The sequence below is a fragment of the Sus scrofa genome, chromosome 7 (assembly GCF_000003025.6).
Source record: "Sus scrofa isolate TJ Tabasco breed Duroc chromosome 7, Sscrofa11.1, whole genome shotgun sequence".
Taxonomy (NCBI): domain Eukaryota; kingdom Metazoa; phylum Chordata; class Mammalia; order Artiodactyla; family Suidae; genus Sus; species Sus scrofa.
The window spans coordinates 51,062,567-51,079,698 of record NC_010449.5 but is presented as its reverse complement, the minus strand read 5'-3'; the positions used below and the strand labels follow the sequence as shown (position 1 = coordinate 51,079,698).

At 43.7% G+C, this 17,132-nt stretch overlaps 1 protein-coding gene across 2 annotated transcripts in view; it reads left to right on the top strand.

Moving 5' to 3' along the window:
* ADAMTSL3 (ADAMTS like 3) overlaps window positions 1-17,132 on the top strand; it is a 357,500-nt gene that overhangs the window by 284,157 nt on the left and 56,211 nt on the right. For both annotated transcript variants that reach the window (XM_021098873.1, XM_021098874.1), the window contains exons 21-23: window positions 5,162-6,236; window positions 13,069-13,196; window positions 16,071-16,199. In XM_021098873.1, the coding sequence (XP_020954532.1) occupies window positions 5,162-6,236; window positions 13,069-13,196; window positions 16,071-16,199 (1,332 nt within the window). The remainder of the gene's footprint in view (window positions 1-5,161; window positions 6,237-13,068; window positions 13,197-16,070; window positions 16,200-17,132) is intronic.

Here is a 17,132-nt window from a genome sequence, read left to right as displayed (position 1 = left end):
CCTAGGAAGGGCTTAGGAATAGTACCACGCACATACTATAGGCTCAAAAATACTAGTCATTACCACCTTCCTTTAATTCCTATTATAGCTTTAAGATAGGATTAAAACGTAGCAGAGTAACTTGTGTCCTGTCTTGTGGCTCGTTAGGATATGAGCTTATATGGGGTAGGTACATAGTAGCTCTGGACATTTTTTCCATTTATGCCCCAAAGTGCTTATCATAATGAGTTTTCAAATATGTCAGACTTGGATTGTCCTCAGATTGCTATTGAAAGTACCTGTTGAGGGAGTTCCCATTGTGGCTTAGCGGAAACAAATCTGACTAGTATCCATAAGGACTCAGGTTCGATCCCTGGCCTCATTCAGTGGGTTAAGGATCTGGCATTGCCATGAGCTATGGTGTAGGTTGCAGACATGGCTCAGATCTGGTGTGGCTGTGCCTGTGCCTGTGGCCAGCAGCTACAGCTCTGGTTAGAACCCCCCTAGCCTGGGAACCTCCATATGCTGCAGGTGTGGCCCTAAAAAACAAAAAAAAGAAAGTACCTGTTGGGAGTTCCCTGGTGGTCTAGTGGTTATGATTCAGCACTTTCACTTTTGTGAGTTCAGTCCTCGGACTGGGAACTGAGATCTTACATCAAACTACTGCACAATGTAGCAAAAAAAGAAAGAAAAAAAAATCAATGTAAAGAGAAATTTGGTAGCAAAATTTTTTTTAACTTTTAAAAATTATAGTTGATTTACAGTATTGTGCCAATTTCTGCTGTACAGCAAAGTGACCCAGTCATATATATATATATATATATATATACACACTTTTTCTCATACTATTTTCCATTATGTTCTATCCCAAGAGATTGCACACAGTTCTCTTCACTGTACTATAGTACTTCATTGCTTATCCATTCTAAATGTAATAGTTTGTATCTACCAACACCAAGCCCTCTATCCATCCCACTCCCTCCCCCTCCCTCTTAAAAAATTAAGAAAAAAAAATCTCCTTGTCTGGCTTTCCAATCAGGCATCTGAAGAAAAGAAAGGATAACAGGAATGCAGTGTTTGATTTTAGATTTTTTTCAATCATGGCTCCATGTTTTAAGGATTCCTGAGTTTTGATGAAGAATTCTTATTTTTCACCTAAGTGCTGACATCGAGGTGGTTGAGGGAGGCGAGGTACCCTGGCATGTACTATATGATTGAAATGTCTAGAAAAATAGACCTCATTCTCTTCCCAGCTTATCTCAAACCCACTCACTTCTCTCCAACTCTTTGTGGCCCTCCTTGTACCAAGCCCAGGGTCTGCCTCTGCAGCTCTCCTAGGCCACTGCTTACACCTTGGACTTTATAATAGAATATATTCTTCCTTGTCTCGACTCTTCCTCTAATCCTTCTCAGCTTCCAGTAACACCCACCCCTGCTGCAGCCCTGGGAAACCCAGGCCAGGCACAGGGCCACCTCGCCAACACCTCTCATGTCCTTGTGTCACCTCCTCCAGCATCCAAAAGCATGTATCTATTTTATCTTTGTTCATTCATTTGTTAGTCATTCAGTAAACAGTAGAAGTTTGCTATGTACCAGGCACTATGCTGAGCCCTAAGGACAGAGGTGATCTTTCTGCCTGGCACATAGTGTTTTCAGTGCCAGATGATAGTATTTCTTTCTTTCTTTCTTTTTATTTATTTATTTATTTATTTATTTATTTATTTATTTATTTTGCTGTTGTTATTTTTTAGGGCCGCACTCAAGGCATATGGAGGTTCCCAGGCTAAGGGTCTAATCAGAGCTACAGCTGCCAGCCTATGCCACAGCCACAGCCACACAGGATCCAAGCCGGGTCTGCAACCTACACCACAGCTCACAGCTCACACCTTAACCCACTGAGCAAGGCCAGGGATTGGAACCGGCAACCTCATGGTTACTAGTCAGATTCGTTTCTCCTGTGCCACAATGGGAACTCCATTTTTTTTTTAGATGATATGATACAAAATGCAACAGGTTCATTCTCTTGTCTCTAAGAACTCAGAGTCCAGTGGGGAGAGACTTAAATAGTCAAACAAAGGTTTAAATAGTCAAACAAAGAGGATGCAGAAGTCCTCTGCGCCCCTGGGTGAGGTCAGGAGAAGTTTCATTAAGGAGGAAACTTTAAGCGGAGTTCTGAAAGATGTGTCCATTCATCAGATCCACATGGGATACAGGAGAATCTGGGAAATGAAAGCAGTAAAGCCAGACGTGGGGGATGTCAAAGGGAGTGATATCCCTCATATTAGAACAGAGGTTGAAGATGGGTTATGATGAAAGAAACAGCTTGAGAAGTTACCTGGAGAGGATCTTGAACTCCATGCTAAGGAGTTTAGGTTTTATCCAAGAAGGAAGTGACATAGTCGGATTTTATTTTGGTTTATTTATTCAGACGGCTTTAGAGCTATATTGGAAAAATATAAGAGGACAGGGAGGGAGTCTCGTTAAGGGGATATGACTGTCTAGGTGAGAGTGTGAAGATGGCAGCAGGAAGGTTGAATTCTAACCGTGTGTCCAGTGTCCCATCCAAGTACCTGATGCCTGGCTAGAGCTGGGACCTAAAGGGACAGTGGTGTGTTTGTAAATGATTACCAAGCAGCTCTGGGCAAGGTGGGGTGGGGAGAGGGGAGAGGTAGCTGTCATTTTACCTTTGCTGATGTCTGTGCTGTAAATACTCCCATCCTGGTTGGCTTGCCGCTACCAATGTGACATCATTAAATGCCGAGCTGGGAGTGGATGTTAACAGTCTCAACCACCTGTGAGCCACTGGGAGGGAGGGCCAGCATGCTAGTGGACTGGGGAGAATCAAGGTGACTCTGGTTTCTGCCTTGGGGAAACTGGTAAAAGATGAAGCCATTAACTTGGGGTGTACAGGAAGAGGACAACTGGGATGGGATGGGAAGGCAGAGATAAAGTGTTTAGATTACAGTACCTTTTTTTTTTTTTTTCTTTTTATTGGTCTTTTTAGGGCCGTACTTGCAGCCTGTGGAGGTTCCCAGGCTAGGGGTCAAATCAGCGTTGTAGCCACCGGCCTACACCACAGCCACAGCAACACAGGATCCGAGCCACGTCTGTGATCTACCCCACAACTCACGGCAATGCCAGATCCTTAACCCACTGAGTAAGGCCAGGGATCAAACCCATGTCCCTCATGGTTGCTAGTCAGATTTGTTTCTCCTGAGCCATGAAGGGAACTCCTAGATTACAGTACTTTAAACTTGGAGTACTAGGAAAGAATTTCTAGGAAGTGGTGGACAGTTAGGTCCAGCGCTTCAGGGAAAGGTCTAGGTTGGACAGATAAACGTGGGAGGCATCAATCTCGAGTTGTTAGTTAGGAATCCAAGATCATCCAAGGAAAAGTTTAGAGCGAGAACAGAAAGAGAGGATGGAAGGCTTAGAGCCTGCTTTGCCGCCAAAGCCCTCTCGGGAGTGGCAGGAGTCAAATGCCAGCAAGGCCAAGCGTAAACATCCAGCGCAGATGGCTTGGGGCAGAAACCTGGCGTGGCACCAAGACTTAGTGTCACGGCACAGATACAGCTGGAAAGAGGGCAGGACACGAGCAGGCAAAGAACAGAGGCAAGTGCTGTAAACAGCCTTGGGCACTAAAGCTGGCCTTGACCAGGTAGGGCAGGCTGGCACAGAGGCCAGAAGGAGGACCTCCAGAAGAAACATCTTTTCATTTTCTGGAAAAGCCAAAAGATGTGGCATTTCTCACATCCAGCATAGTGCGAGAGGTGGGGGCGTGGGTTGTCACCCTCTCATTGCCCCTCGGCCCCTCCTGTAGGGATGCCAGAGGTGCATGGCTACTCTCTGCAGAGTGGATGATGGAGCCGTGTGTCCAGTGTGGTGGTTCTGGGGCATCTCCAGATGCAGGAGGAAGCAGTCACCCCAAACCAGACCAGATGCTTGCTTAAGAACCATGCCTGATGAGACCACCGTCCAGGCACTGCCCTGAAGGAACTCGCAGGAGTCGCAAGAGAGGACGTGGCCCAAGCTCTGGGACCTGGCAGCCTCGCAGAGCCTGTCTAAGCTCACTCCCCAGACACGCCTGCTAGCTGAACTGCTCAATACCTGGCATGAGCAGTCGCTAAACAGGTCTGGGAACAGAGCTGGAACCATGGGGCCTATCTTCCAACAGAGGGGTGTGCAGCCAAGGGGAGCCACTGGGCTGCTTGTTTGCCTCGCCCAGCCATGGGCAGGTCCTTCACTAAGCCCACTCTTGTGCTGTGCACTTTATATAAAAGCACCAACCTGCCACATTCCTCTGATCAAGGTGCTGAGGCTCAGAGAGATTAAATGACTTGTCCAAATGGCAGTGCTAAGATTCAAACTCAGATTCATCTGGCTTACAAGTGCCTTCTCTACCTTTGCTTCTTTGATCACCTGCTTCTTTGGGCCCCAGGCTAGCTTAACTGACCTGCTTGCGTTATCTGCTACAGCTGGCCAGCCTTGTCCTCCTTCTCAGATCCTTCAAATGCATTCACTCACCTCCCCACTCTCACTGCCCTCTTCAGATTTGGTGTACCCAGGGCCAAGCTGTACTAGATTCCGTGCCAGATGGTGGAGACCCAACAGTTTAGACGTGCCCTTGTTTTTTGTGTTTTTGTCTTTTGTCTTTTTAGGGCCACACCTGAGGCATATGGAGGATCCCAGGTTAGGGGTTGAATCATGGCTAAAGCCGCCACAGCCACAGCAATGCCAGATCCAAGCCGTATCTTTGACCTACACTACAGCTCATGGCAATGCCAGATCCTTATTCCCCTGAGCCAGGCCAGGGATTGAACCTGCATCCTCATGGATGCTAGTCAGATTCGTTTCCACTGAGCCACAATGGGAACTCCATAGACACCCCCTTGTTGATGGAAACATTTAACCATTTAAGTCATGCCTCCCCAAACCAGAGCTTTGTAAAATAATTTACATGCATTCACAAAGTTCGCTCAGACTTGCATTCTTTGCTGCTAAAGTGTTAGTTGCGAAATTCACCCCCATCTATGGATGTATGTTGTTATTTATGTTTTAGTTTTCAAATGTTTTAAAAGAGGAAACAAGATCCATTTGTTAACTTGTGTCAGCCTTGGAAGACTATGGTGGAAAAGTCTTCACTATTGAGATACTTGTGTTTTCTTTCTTTCTTTTCCTATAGAAATGAAACCAGAGGTGAAGACAAAACTTGGTGAGCAGGGTCCTCAGATCCTCGGGGTCCAGAGGGTCTATATCCAGACCAGGGAAGAGAAGCGCATTAACCTGACTGTTGGTAGCAGAGCCTATTTGCTGCCCAACACATCTGTGATTATCAAATGCCCAGTGCGACGATTCCAGAAATCTCTGATCCAGTGGGAGAAGGATGGCCGTTGTCTGCAGAACTCCAAACGCCTGGGCATCACCAAGTCAGGCTCACTGAAAATCCACAGCCTCACAGCCCCCGACATCGGCACGTATCAGTGCATTGCAGGCTCTGCCAAAGAGACCGTTGTTCTCAAGCTCATTGGCACCGACAACCGGCTCATTGCACCCCCAGCCCTCAGGGGGCACCTGATGGAATATCCTGGGATGGACCACAATGAAGCCAATAATTTGGGAGCCACGTGGCATAAAATGAGGCAGATGTGGAGTACCAAAAACGAGCTGTATCTGGACGATGGCCAGATTAATAACCAGCCTCTCTTGAGGGCCCTCTTGGGCCACTGCAGCAATTCCGCAGGAAACGCCAACTCCTGGGAGTTTAAAAATAAGCAGTTTGAGGCGGCAGTTAAACAAGGAGCCTACAGCATGGATACCGCCCAGTTTGATGAAATGATAAGAAACATGAGTCAGCTCATAGAAACCGGAGAGGTCAGCGATGACCTTGCGTCGCAGGTGATATATCACCTGGTGGCCGAGTTAGCTAAGGCGCAGGCGCCGGCACATGCGCCCTGGAGGGGCATCCCGGAAGAAGCCCCTCCGGCGGCTCACCTAAGGGGGGAGACCGGAAGTGTGCCCCAAAGCTCGAATGTCAAAGACTCAGGCAAGCTGACGTTCAAGCCGAAGGGACCTGTCCTCTTGAGGCAAAGCCAGCCCACCTCGATTTCCTTTAATAAAACAGTGAACGCAAGGATTGGAGACACTGTTTACATTACAAGAAGGACCGAGGTCATCAATATACTGTGTGAGCTCGATACCCCCAGTGAGGCCACGTATATGTGGACCAAAGATGGAGCATCGCTGCAGCCCTCAGCAAAGTAAGTCAGATGCAAATGCGGCGTGCCCTTGGTAATACCTTCTTAATGGTTCTTCCAGTTTTCTGGAAAATATTTTCAAATTCCTTCTCCTAGGAATGTGTTTTCCACAGGATTCTTTAGGAAAGAAACTCAAAAATGTTAGAGTATGTTTTTCACATATGCATTGGAATTCTGAAAATAAAACCGGACTGCCCCATCACTGTTGTGTAGGTGGGATGCAAGACTAGAGAGGGTAAGACTGAGTTTAAACACGATAGACGCTCTCTTTGCAGGGCACTTGGCATTTAAATATAAAATCAATATAAAGCCATTGAAAACATAAGCCTGGAGTTCTGGCTGTGGTGCAGTGGGATTGGTGGTGTCTCTGAAGCACCAAGACACAGGTTCCATCCCCTGCCTGGCACAGTGGGTTAAAGGATCTGGCAGAGGTCACAACTGTGCCTCGGATCTGATCCTCAGCCCGGGAACTCCATATGCTGTGGGGAAGCCAAAAATAAAATTAAAAGAAAAAGAAAAAAGAAAGAAAAAGTAAGCCTACTTGCAGTGATCTTACATTACGTAGGAATTGCAAATCAGGATTTACTGCGCCCTTCCCCATCTAGGCGACATGGTGTCTCATTTGAACTCCCACCAACCCTGCCCTGTGGCAGGGCAGGGGTTAATGCTTCTCTGATGAGGTCATTGAGAAGCAGAATCTCATGACTAATTCATGGCCAGTCAGAATCAGGGACCATGTCTCCTGAATCCTGCCAGCGATGTTGGAAGATCAGGCAAATAATAGCTTTGGTAGAAAGCTTGAGTACATAAGGGAATTTTCCATATCATGCAGTTTTTTATGTCATAAAATCCAAACATAAGATGGTAAGGATCAAAGTGTGTTGAGATGTTCAAAACACAATATTGAGTCACATTATTTTGGGGGGATATCTATGTATGTCAGTGCAGAAATGGCACACTTCATTCATTTTACATAAAGGAACAGGGAATAACAGAAATATTAATTCACTTTTGTGTTCATTACTGTCTCCAAATCTTGCTGTTTGTACGCATAGGACTATAGATGTTTTGCTTTCTTTCAATTTGCATTTAAGAGCTCAAGCTGCGCCTCATCTGTTTCTAGGGATTGTTAAGAGGCACGAACAAAACAGCAGTCTGTTAAATGGTTTTGCCAACCATAAAGTACTTTAAATGCAGGTTTTATTTTTACCATGTCTTTTTTGCATCACCTAATATATGAAACATTGAAAGCAATCTAGATAAAATCCAATTTTTAGAATGAGGCATTAGGCTATGTCTTAGAATGGAAAGATAGAAGAAATCTAATTTTTAAATGTTGGGGCCTGGAACTCTGAAGACAAGAATGTCATGAAGTTTTGGGGCGTTCCCATCGTGGTGCAGCAGAAACGAATCTGACTCGTATCTATGAGGATGCAGGTTTGATCCCTGGCCTGACTCAGTGGGTTGGGGATCCTGCATTGCTGTGACTGCGGTGTAGGCCAGCAGATGTAGCTCCAATTCAACCTCTAGCCTGGGAACTTCCATAGGTTGCAGGTGTGGCCCTTAAAAAAACAAAAGGAAAAAAAAAGAAAAAAAAAAAGAATGTAGTGAAGTGGTACTCTTGAAGTGGAATATTTCAGATCAACTAAGTTAACAGGTCTCAAATCTTTTGGTGTTAAGACCCTTTTAAACTTAAAAAAGTAACAAGAAGCCAAAAGAACTTTTGTTTATGTGTGTTATATCTAGAGATGTTTATTTACCCCATTAGAAAATAAAACCATGAAACATTTAAGATATCTACTTATTAGTCCATTTAGAGATAACAATAATAAGCCCTATTTTTAGCAACATGGATGGACCTAGAAACTATCATGCTAAGTGAAGTCAGTCAGACAATGAGACACCAACATCAAATGCTATCACTGACATGTGGAATCTGAAAAAAGGACGCAATGACCTTCTTTGCAGAACAGATACTGATTCACAGACTTTGAAAAACTTATGGTTTCCAAAGGAGACAGTTTGGGGGGTGGGGGGATGCGCTGGGGGTATGGGATGGAAATCCTATAAAATTGGATTGTGATGATCATGGCACAACTACAAATGTAATAAATTCATTGAGTAATGAAAAAAAAACCCAATAATAAGCCCAATTCATGTTCACATAAATGACAATTTTTGAAAAGCAGTATTTAAAAAAATAATCAATAATGGCATTGTTTTACATTTTTGCAAATCTCTTTAATGTCTGGCTTAATAAAATACAGCTGGATTCTCCTAAATGCTTCTACTTTCAATCTGTTTTGATGTATTGTTTTGATTGAAGCTTGTAGAGAAAATTTGGCTTTAAACAAATATGTTAGTTGGGGGGAGAGGAATTTCTGCATAGCCTTTTCAGGTACTCGTGGCTCTTCTTTAATACTACACTAAAACTGGGCAAGGGGTAGTTTGTCAAAGGTTAGTTGGAATGTGAGATCTAAAACCATTTTTAATGAGATTTTGGTACTCTGTTACAATGAAATCTATTGGGGTTTTATTTTATTTTATTTTTTTAAGGGCCCCACCCATGGCATATGAAGTTCCGAGGCTAGGGGTCAAATCAGAGCTGTAGCTGCTGGCCTACATCACAGCCACAGCAACACCAGATCCGAGCCTCATCTGCAACCTACACCACATGGCAATGCTGGATACTTAACTGACTGAGCCAGGCCGGGGATTGAACCCGTATCCTCATGCATACTAGTTGGGTTCATTACTGCTGACCCACAGTGGGAACTCCTGAAATCCATTGGTGTATCTTGCACTTTGAACAAATCTTTTAACTACCCAAGTTTGTATAACATCATATATTGGCCACCTGGAAAATATTGGCTCACTGAATTGTATGTGTCTTCCGAAATGTTGACATGGTTCATTATATAACATAAAATATACATCTGTTCTTTAATATTACTACCCAGCTTTTCAGAAAAGGCTTGGAGTTTTGGGACTCAGTCAAACTCACAATGAAGATTACTGATTTTCCAAAATTTTAATTTTCACTGGAAACCTCAAATTTTATCATCAGCCACAAATATTGTCAGTTGTTTTTCTTGAATCGGCCAACTCATTTTTGTTCATTTAAAAAATTATCTTCCAAATAACCCAAGCCTGAATAATCATGGTTTGTCTGTTAGTCATTCTTTCAAGTAAAAAATGGTATTCCATAAAAAAAAAAGAAAGCAGCGAGTTTGACTAGCAATTCAATCAATCACACCAACATACTTCGGCATGCAGCGGAAGTGTTTGTGCGTACTTCTGTCTTGTCGACCAGAATGTTAAAAACATATATCAAGGGTTGAGATTTAGTAAAATTAATAAGTTCTGCTGCTTCAGTACAGACATTCCTGGAGTTCCTACTGTGGCACAGTGGATTGATGATCTGGCTTGTCTCTGTGGAGGCACCGGTTCGATGGTTCGATCCCTGGCCTGGATACATTCCCTGGCCTGGGAACTTCCGTATGCCACGCGGGTAGCCAAAAAAGAAGGGAAAAAAAAGACATTCTTAAGGAAAACTGGCAATTTTGTTTTTACTGCAAATGTGTGGTAGCAAGAATGCAGTGACTGCTGGTAAACTTTGATGGCACTGCCTTGGTTTCTATTCAAGTGCCAACATTTTTACCCGCTACGGCTTTTACTATCAGTGCAAAGATCTACCCAGTGAAAAAGGCAAATAATGGCTTAGCATTTATTATATGAGAGTTTGGGATGGACATGCTGTAAAATTTGGTTGTGATGATTGTTGTACACCTATAAATGTAATAAAATTCATTAAGTAATAAAAAATAAATACCAAAATTTTTAAAAAGTAGTTTTGATCTCATGAACCCCTGAGGTGCATGGGCCACCCTTGGAAGACCACTCAACAATTTCACTTTCTAAATTTTAAGGAAACAGAGGCTGAGTTGACCAGTTGACCTCTTGCCAAAAAATATTACAGAGGGGTAGAAGAGCATGGTCAGTTTAAGTCAATGTTTATTGCACTGAGTTGATTTTAGATAGTTTGACTTATTTAAATGGAATTAACATTAGTTTCTGAACCTGAGACTCCCAGAGATCATGCAAAAAGGTTTTGACATGATACAACCTACTTAAGTGTGTTTCTGCATATGTTAAGGACCAACCGTTTGATATTGAAGCAATCCTATGTGACTACTAAAAGTTTTTATTTTTAATCTTTTTTTTTTTCCTTGGCTTTTTTAGGGCTGCACCCATGGCATATGGAAGCTCTCATGTTAGGAGTCAAATCAGAGCTATAGCTGCTGTCCCTTCACCACAGCCACAGCAACCCAGATCCAAGCCGGATCTGTTACCTACACCACAGCTCATGGCAACGCCAGATCCTTAACCCACTGAGCAAGGCCAGGGATTGAACCTATGTCCTCATGGATCCTAGTCAGATCCATTTCCACTGCACCATGACAGGAACTCCTTGTTTTTTAATCTTTTAGGAGAATTTTTTAAAGATTTATTTTTGTTTCCTTTTTTTTCCCTCAAACTTACCTAGTTCAGTTTTTTTTCAACTTATGTTTAATTTCCTTTATGGAACAAAGGTTCTCACCTTTAGGTATATTTTTCTGAATCTCATAAATCTTTTCAGTTGAAGTCATTCAGAAATGGAATTATGTTTCTGAGGGCCTCTCTCCCATAAGAGGAAACTGTAGGCGTGGAGTACGTTTAGATGCCAGCTGAGTAAGAAATCTCAGCCAGAAGGGAAGGCTGTGGGTGGATTCACTGGGGATGATGTCTATGGAAAGATCAGCTTTGTCAGTTCTTCAAGTTAAGAATGAGGTTGTGCAATATATGTATGACTTGGTCACTGTGCTGTACAGCAGAAATTGACATCGCATTGTAAATCAACTATAATTTTAAAAAAAAGAATTGGTCAACAACCTCACAATTCCCCCTTCTCCCTCAAAATAAAATATAATGATCAAGACCAAAAAAAGAAGAAGGTTGTGCAGCAGAAGCCAAGATAATATCCTTAAAGGCCCGGGATGCTGGGTGGCTCTACCTGGCTGTGATGTTCGTGGGTGCTCGGCTGTTTCTCATCTCAGCGATTTCTCGTGGTGATGTTAAATGGAGGCTAAAAAACCAAAGGAATCATTTGAGAATTGCTAAATCATACAAACAGAAATATGAAATAATTTAAGAAAACATTTTAGTGGATAAATATTTTTTAAGTAGAGTGGTTGGTTATGGTTTGGTTCTTGATTCCTTAATGGGGATGTTTTTGATAGAATATCTTATTTTGAAATGCTTTTATTAGAGTTGATTTACAATGTTGTGTCAATTTCTGCTGTACAGCAAAGTGACCCAAATAATGTCTATGTATATAAATAATGTGTATATGAACTGTGTATGTGTGTGTATACATATGTACACACACACACACACACACAAATATATATATATATATATGTATGTAAAACTGGGCCACTTAATAGGGATTTGACTGTGAAAGTCTAGCCCTGCTAATAGCTACGTCTACCATATTCCTGTTTTTGTTCTAGACAGTTCAGCTATTTTAATTTCTGCCCATCTTTGTATATTTCATTTGTGGGCTGCAGGGGAGCTTGCATCCTTCCTAATACATTTACTTTCAACCATTATTCTATTCTGATCATTCATCCATTTAGCCATCAAATGTTTTTGAAAACTTACTATATAATAAAGGCACTGTGCTAAGCATTGAAAATGCACAGCTGTGAATAAGATTTGGTGCCTGCTCTTGAAAAGATCACAATCTAGCAAGAACAAAAAGATATTTCATCAAATAAATATATGAACCAGAGCAGAAGGAGCCCAGAGAGGGCAGAGATAACTTTAAGAGTATTGGGGAAAGCTTTACAGGGGAAATTACATTTGCTCCAGGACTCAGTGGGTAAGTCGGAGTTTGCCAGAAGTGGGGAAGGGCATTCCAAATAAAGTGCACAACATATGCAGAAGCTCAGGGTGATGAAAGATCATGGAATGTCCTGGAAACTGTTAGAGGTTCCTTATGGCTGGAGCCCAGGGAGAGCAAGCAATGTGAAATGATAGGAAATGAAGTGGCCCAGTTCATGAAGAAACAGTATTTAGTGGTCAGAACAGTCTGTATTCTTTGTGTCTCTAAAGTGGGAAGGGGCAGGAAAAAAATAGTATGTGGACCACTGGTCCCAACCATCTCGAAGCAGCATCAAATCATTAAGAAAAAAAAATTAAAGCAGAACAAGGACTCTTTTCCATTCCCTGAATAATTGTCTCACCTGTGAGGATACACCTGACCAACTCAGATTCTCAGAGTGGTGTTTATATGCAGGTGTTTGTGAATATCAGTAATCGGGAAGCCATAAGGAGCTCTTACAGTGTAGCCCTGATTCTTCACAGGTCCACTCTTGTCCAGTGTGAAAATCTGAACTGAAAAAAATCCACGTCTGCAGTTTTTTAGGAAGGTTTGGGACAGAAAATGAGGGCTTAACATCCAGCAAGATCTGTCTGCTTCTTTGTCTTCTTAAAAACATGGTAGATAAAGTACTGCGTCTATCCCAAAAAGTCTATTCGCGTGCGAGGTGAGGTGGGAAGGCTGAATCTTAAAGCACAGTCCAGGTCTACCATTTCAATGAGGTTCAGCCAAGAAAAAAAGACTTGTCCATTCTCCAGTCTCTGTAGTTTTCTGCATTGAGGCAGAGATTATCTTCTGGGCTCCTTGCCAGCCCAAAGTCAGTAATTGTGCCTTCTTCATTCTCTGCGACTTGCTGTGGTTCTAGAGCCATTAATGTGTTACATGAACATGTCCTTTCTCACTGTTCTACAGAGTCATTTTGGATGGAATGGGGAAAATACAGATACAGAAACCTACAAAGAAAGACCAAGGTGTATATGGATGTTCTGTAGCTAATCATCTCGGTTCGGATGTGGAAAGTTCGTCTGTTCTGTATGCAGGTAATGCATGTTGTTGAAACCCGGAATGCCTGGTGTTTGGTTTTTGCTTTTACTATTAAACTCTGGAACAGCAGTTTTCACTCTTCAGCCTGCAGAAAAATCAGCTTGGAGTGCGGGAGACAGGGGTTAAACACAGATCTTTAGACCCCATTCCCAGAGGTTCTGGCACAGCAGGTTTGGGATGAAGTCTGACAATGTGTTTTTTTTTTTGTTTTTTGTTGTTTGTGGGGGTTTTTTTGTTTTTGTTTTTTGTCTTTTTGCCATTTCTTGGGCTGCTCCCATGGCATATGGAGGTTCCCAGGCTAGGGGTTGAATCAGAGCTGCAGCCACAGGCCTATATCACAGCCATAGCAACGCGGGATCCAAGCCACATCTGCAACCTACACTACAGTTCACCGGATCCTTAACCCACCGAGCAAGGTAAGGGATTGAACCTGTAACCTCATGGTTCCTAGTTGGATTCATTAACCACTGCACCATGACGGAAACTCCCAATGTGCCTTTTTAACATGTTCCCATGTAATGCCGATGCTGCTGGCCCTAGAACCACTCTTTGAAAACAGCTGCTCTAGAGCTCACTTTCTAAGAATTAGGAATGAATGAGACAGGGTTTAATGGGAAACATTGATAGTATGGATTTTTCATTTTTAAAGTGCCACCAGCCAACAAAAGAGAGTAATCGTCCTTTAACAGTGGCTACCTCCCAATGGCATACCTACTGATCCTTAGGAACACTTTTGGGAAGTTGTCCCTGTAAATTAATGTACCAGGAGGTAGACAAAGTCATTTTAATATTAAAGTTTGTTTTTATTATGATGCAGTATTTTGTTTTAATCTTTTTAGGACCACACCCGCAGCATATGGAGCTTCCCAGGTGAGCGGTCGAATTGGAGCTGTAGCCACTGGCCTATGCCACAGCCACAACAATGCCCAATCCAAGCCACATCTGCAACCTACACCACAGCTCTTGGCAACACCAGATCCTTAACCCACTGAGCGAGGTCACGGACCGAACCTGAATCCTTGTGGATCCTAGTCATATTCATTTCCAATGAGCCATGACAGGAACTCCTGAAAGAGTGTTTTTAGGTGGAAAAGTTGTAAGCAATGCTTCCTTGTGGCAAGCTCATGTTCTGGGATTAAAAATGTGGTTTTTGGAGTTCTCGTTGTGGCACAGTGGAAACGAATCCAACTAGGAACCATGAGGATACGGGTTCGATCCCTGGCCTTGCTCAGTGGGTGAAGGATCCAGCATTGCCATGAGCTATGGTGTGGGTCACAGATGCGGCTCGGATCTGATGTTGCTGTGGCTGTGGTGTAGGCTGGCTGCTACAGCTCTGATTAGACCCCCAGCCTGGGAACCACGGGTGCGGCCCTAAAATGACAAAAGACAAAAAAAAAAAAAAAAAAAAAGTAGTTTCTGGTATCTGTGGCTCAAACAAAGATGAGGAGAGGAACACATCAGGGGTTACAATCCAGCATTTAGACAACTAAGCATTGAGCTTTGTAGCCGCTGCATCACATCTATAAATTGAGGAGATTGGACCAGTTGATTTTAAAGCTACCTTGAATCTGTATGGCTTGATGCTAAGTGCCTCTCTTGGCTGCATTCCCAAGGTGGGGTCTTCAGACCTAGATTTTCTCTGTCTTGGTCCTCCTCGGTTGTTCTTTCTTTTGAGCATTGGCTCCTTTCTAGAAAACATCAGTTCTAAGGTTCTGGAAGTCCTGGGAAGAATAGAAGTCTCTCTCGCAGCTCTCAAGTCCCCTGTTAAGGCCATCCCAGAACAGTCCAGATCCATAGGGCAGCTGGTGCAAGGTCCTCAGGGGCCAGAGGACATGTGACAACTACAGCCTTCTCCTAGCCCAAAAGTTCCTATCTTTTCAATTTTCAGGATAGCGTTTCAATGCCCCCAGCACTCCAGAGAAGAATGGACCATTTGGTCACCCAAACATGGCGGTTCCCAAATCCTCTTCTCCAGAATACACGGTTGCCAAGCGGCTAGATGTTGCTATTGTTTCATGGACTGAGCACAGGTGATAGAACAGCTTAGGGAAATGTGGTCACCCCCTCCAGGAGCTCACATGCTAATAGTGGAGGAGGGAAACCAACCATGGCAATAGTTCCGTGGTAGAGGAATAGCACCTTCCCTGACCCACCCCTGGCCAACCAGGGCCTTTCTCTGACTCAGCACCCATCACCCTGATTGGTAATGTCAGTTGATGAGAGTGAGGATGGCTGTTTGGTAATGCAGTGTTCCCACTGTCCAGCTCAGGCACAAAGCATATTTCCTGAGTGAGTTCATGAATGAATCTGGTAAAAATACATGGTTCTTAAAATCCAGGAAAATAACTATTGAGTGAGTTCCTAATTCTTTGTGATCTTGTTTTATTAATTTTTTTTTCGCATGCAAGTTTGATGTAGGTTTCTTTCCAATTTTCCTTCCCCCCCAAAAAAAGAGTCAGGTGATCTCTACCCCTGGTGTGTTTTGGTCCTGCTGTAACTCATCCAAGGCTACACACAGAGATGTTCTTCCTGCCCTGCCAGGGCTCCTTCTCATGACCTTTGGCATCCCTTCCTTTCCCAATTGTCAAGGAGGACTTTTCATTTTGGTTATAAAACCAAGGTATCCTCCTCGTCTGCGTATGCTTCTTGCAGAGCATCTTCGTAAATCTGTCTTTGAATGTGTCCATCCATCCCCTGAGCACCTCAGGGCTATGAATGTGCTGGTCCCTGTGGGTTACCATGAGGGATACAGAGAGAGCAGGCTTCTGCCCCTGCTCTCACAGGGCTCAGCAATGTTTACCGAATGCAGCACAGCTGGCCAAGTGCAAAAGCCTGAACCTAACATAGTTTCTTGCTTCCTTTGACTTAAGAGGCACCTGTCATCTTATCTATTGAAAGAAACATCACCAGACCAGAGCACAGCCATCTCTCCGTCGTGATTGGAGGCATTGTGGAGGCACCCCTGCGAGCAAACGTGACAATCCAATGTCCTGTAAAAGGTGAGTGTGGTCATTACCGGTGGGAGGGCACGAGGCCAGCCCAGGGTGGCCAGGAGTCACCAGCTGGCATCTTGGTGATGTGGACAGCCCTCTAGGCTTAAAACTCTGATTTTCCAGCACCCTGAGAGAGGGTCTATCTCTCAAGGGTACATGTCCACCAACCAGCTCAGGAGGCCAGTGTGTAAAACGCAGTCCATTCATTCCCGTGAGGGCTCTGAGGACCATGCACAGGACCCACCCTGTCCACTGGCCTGTTCACACTGGCAAGACCAATACACTCTGTTCCTGTGAGCAGATCCGCACAAAAGGCCAACTTCTCACAGGCGGTTGCTTGATGAGTGTGGAGTCAGAGCAAGGGGATTTGTTGGAAAGCAGTGACTGTGCCCGCCAGCTTGACAAAGGCCGTGCTAGGGAAGGCCAGGTCGGAGAGTGGGAATGTCAAGATCCCCTACCTAAACTCTCTATCCTGGACCGCCCTTGGGTGAGCATCACCAGTCTATGCCTCTGTGGCTCCTTCTGCCTTGTTTACAATAGCAGATAAACCTTCTTTCTAAATGGCTCATCCTTTAAGAGAAATAACATTTGCAATCCAACCTTGTCTTAAGCTAGGGCTCTTCTGCCTCTTTAAGCCACAGATTCTTGAGTCTTATCCTGGGTCCATGCATCCCCAAACTGAGATCAGTAATGATACATCACACACACATACAGCTTATGGGGGACAGGGGGCCTCTGTGGATAGCTTTGATCAGTTTTTCAGAGAGACCTATAAACTCTTCAACATGAAGATCTTACTATTTTAAGGTAAATTTGCACATGCCTGTCATTTGCTGTGCACTGATTTCATTCTCTGGAGAACTACATGTGCCTGGTTTGCAAGTTCTAATGGAGTACCTATATTGGCAGCCAATTAAGATGAATCTCGTTGCGGCCAGA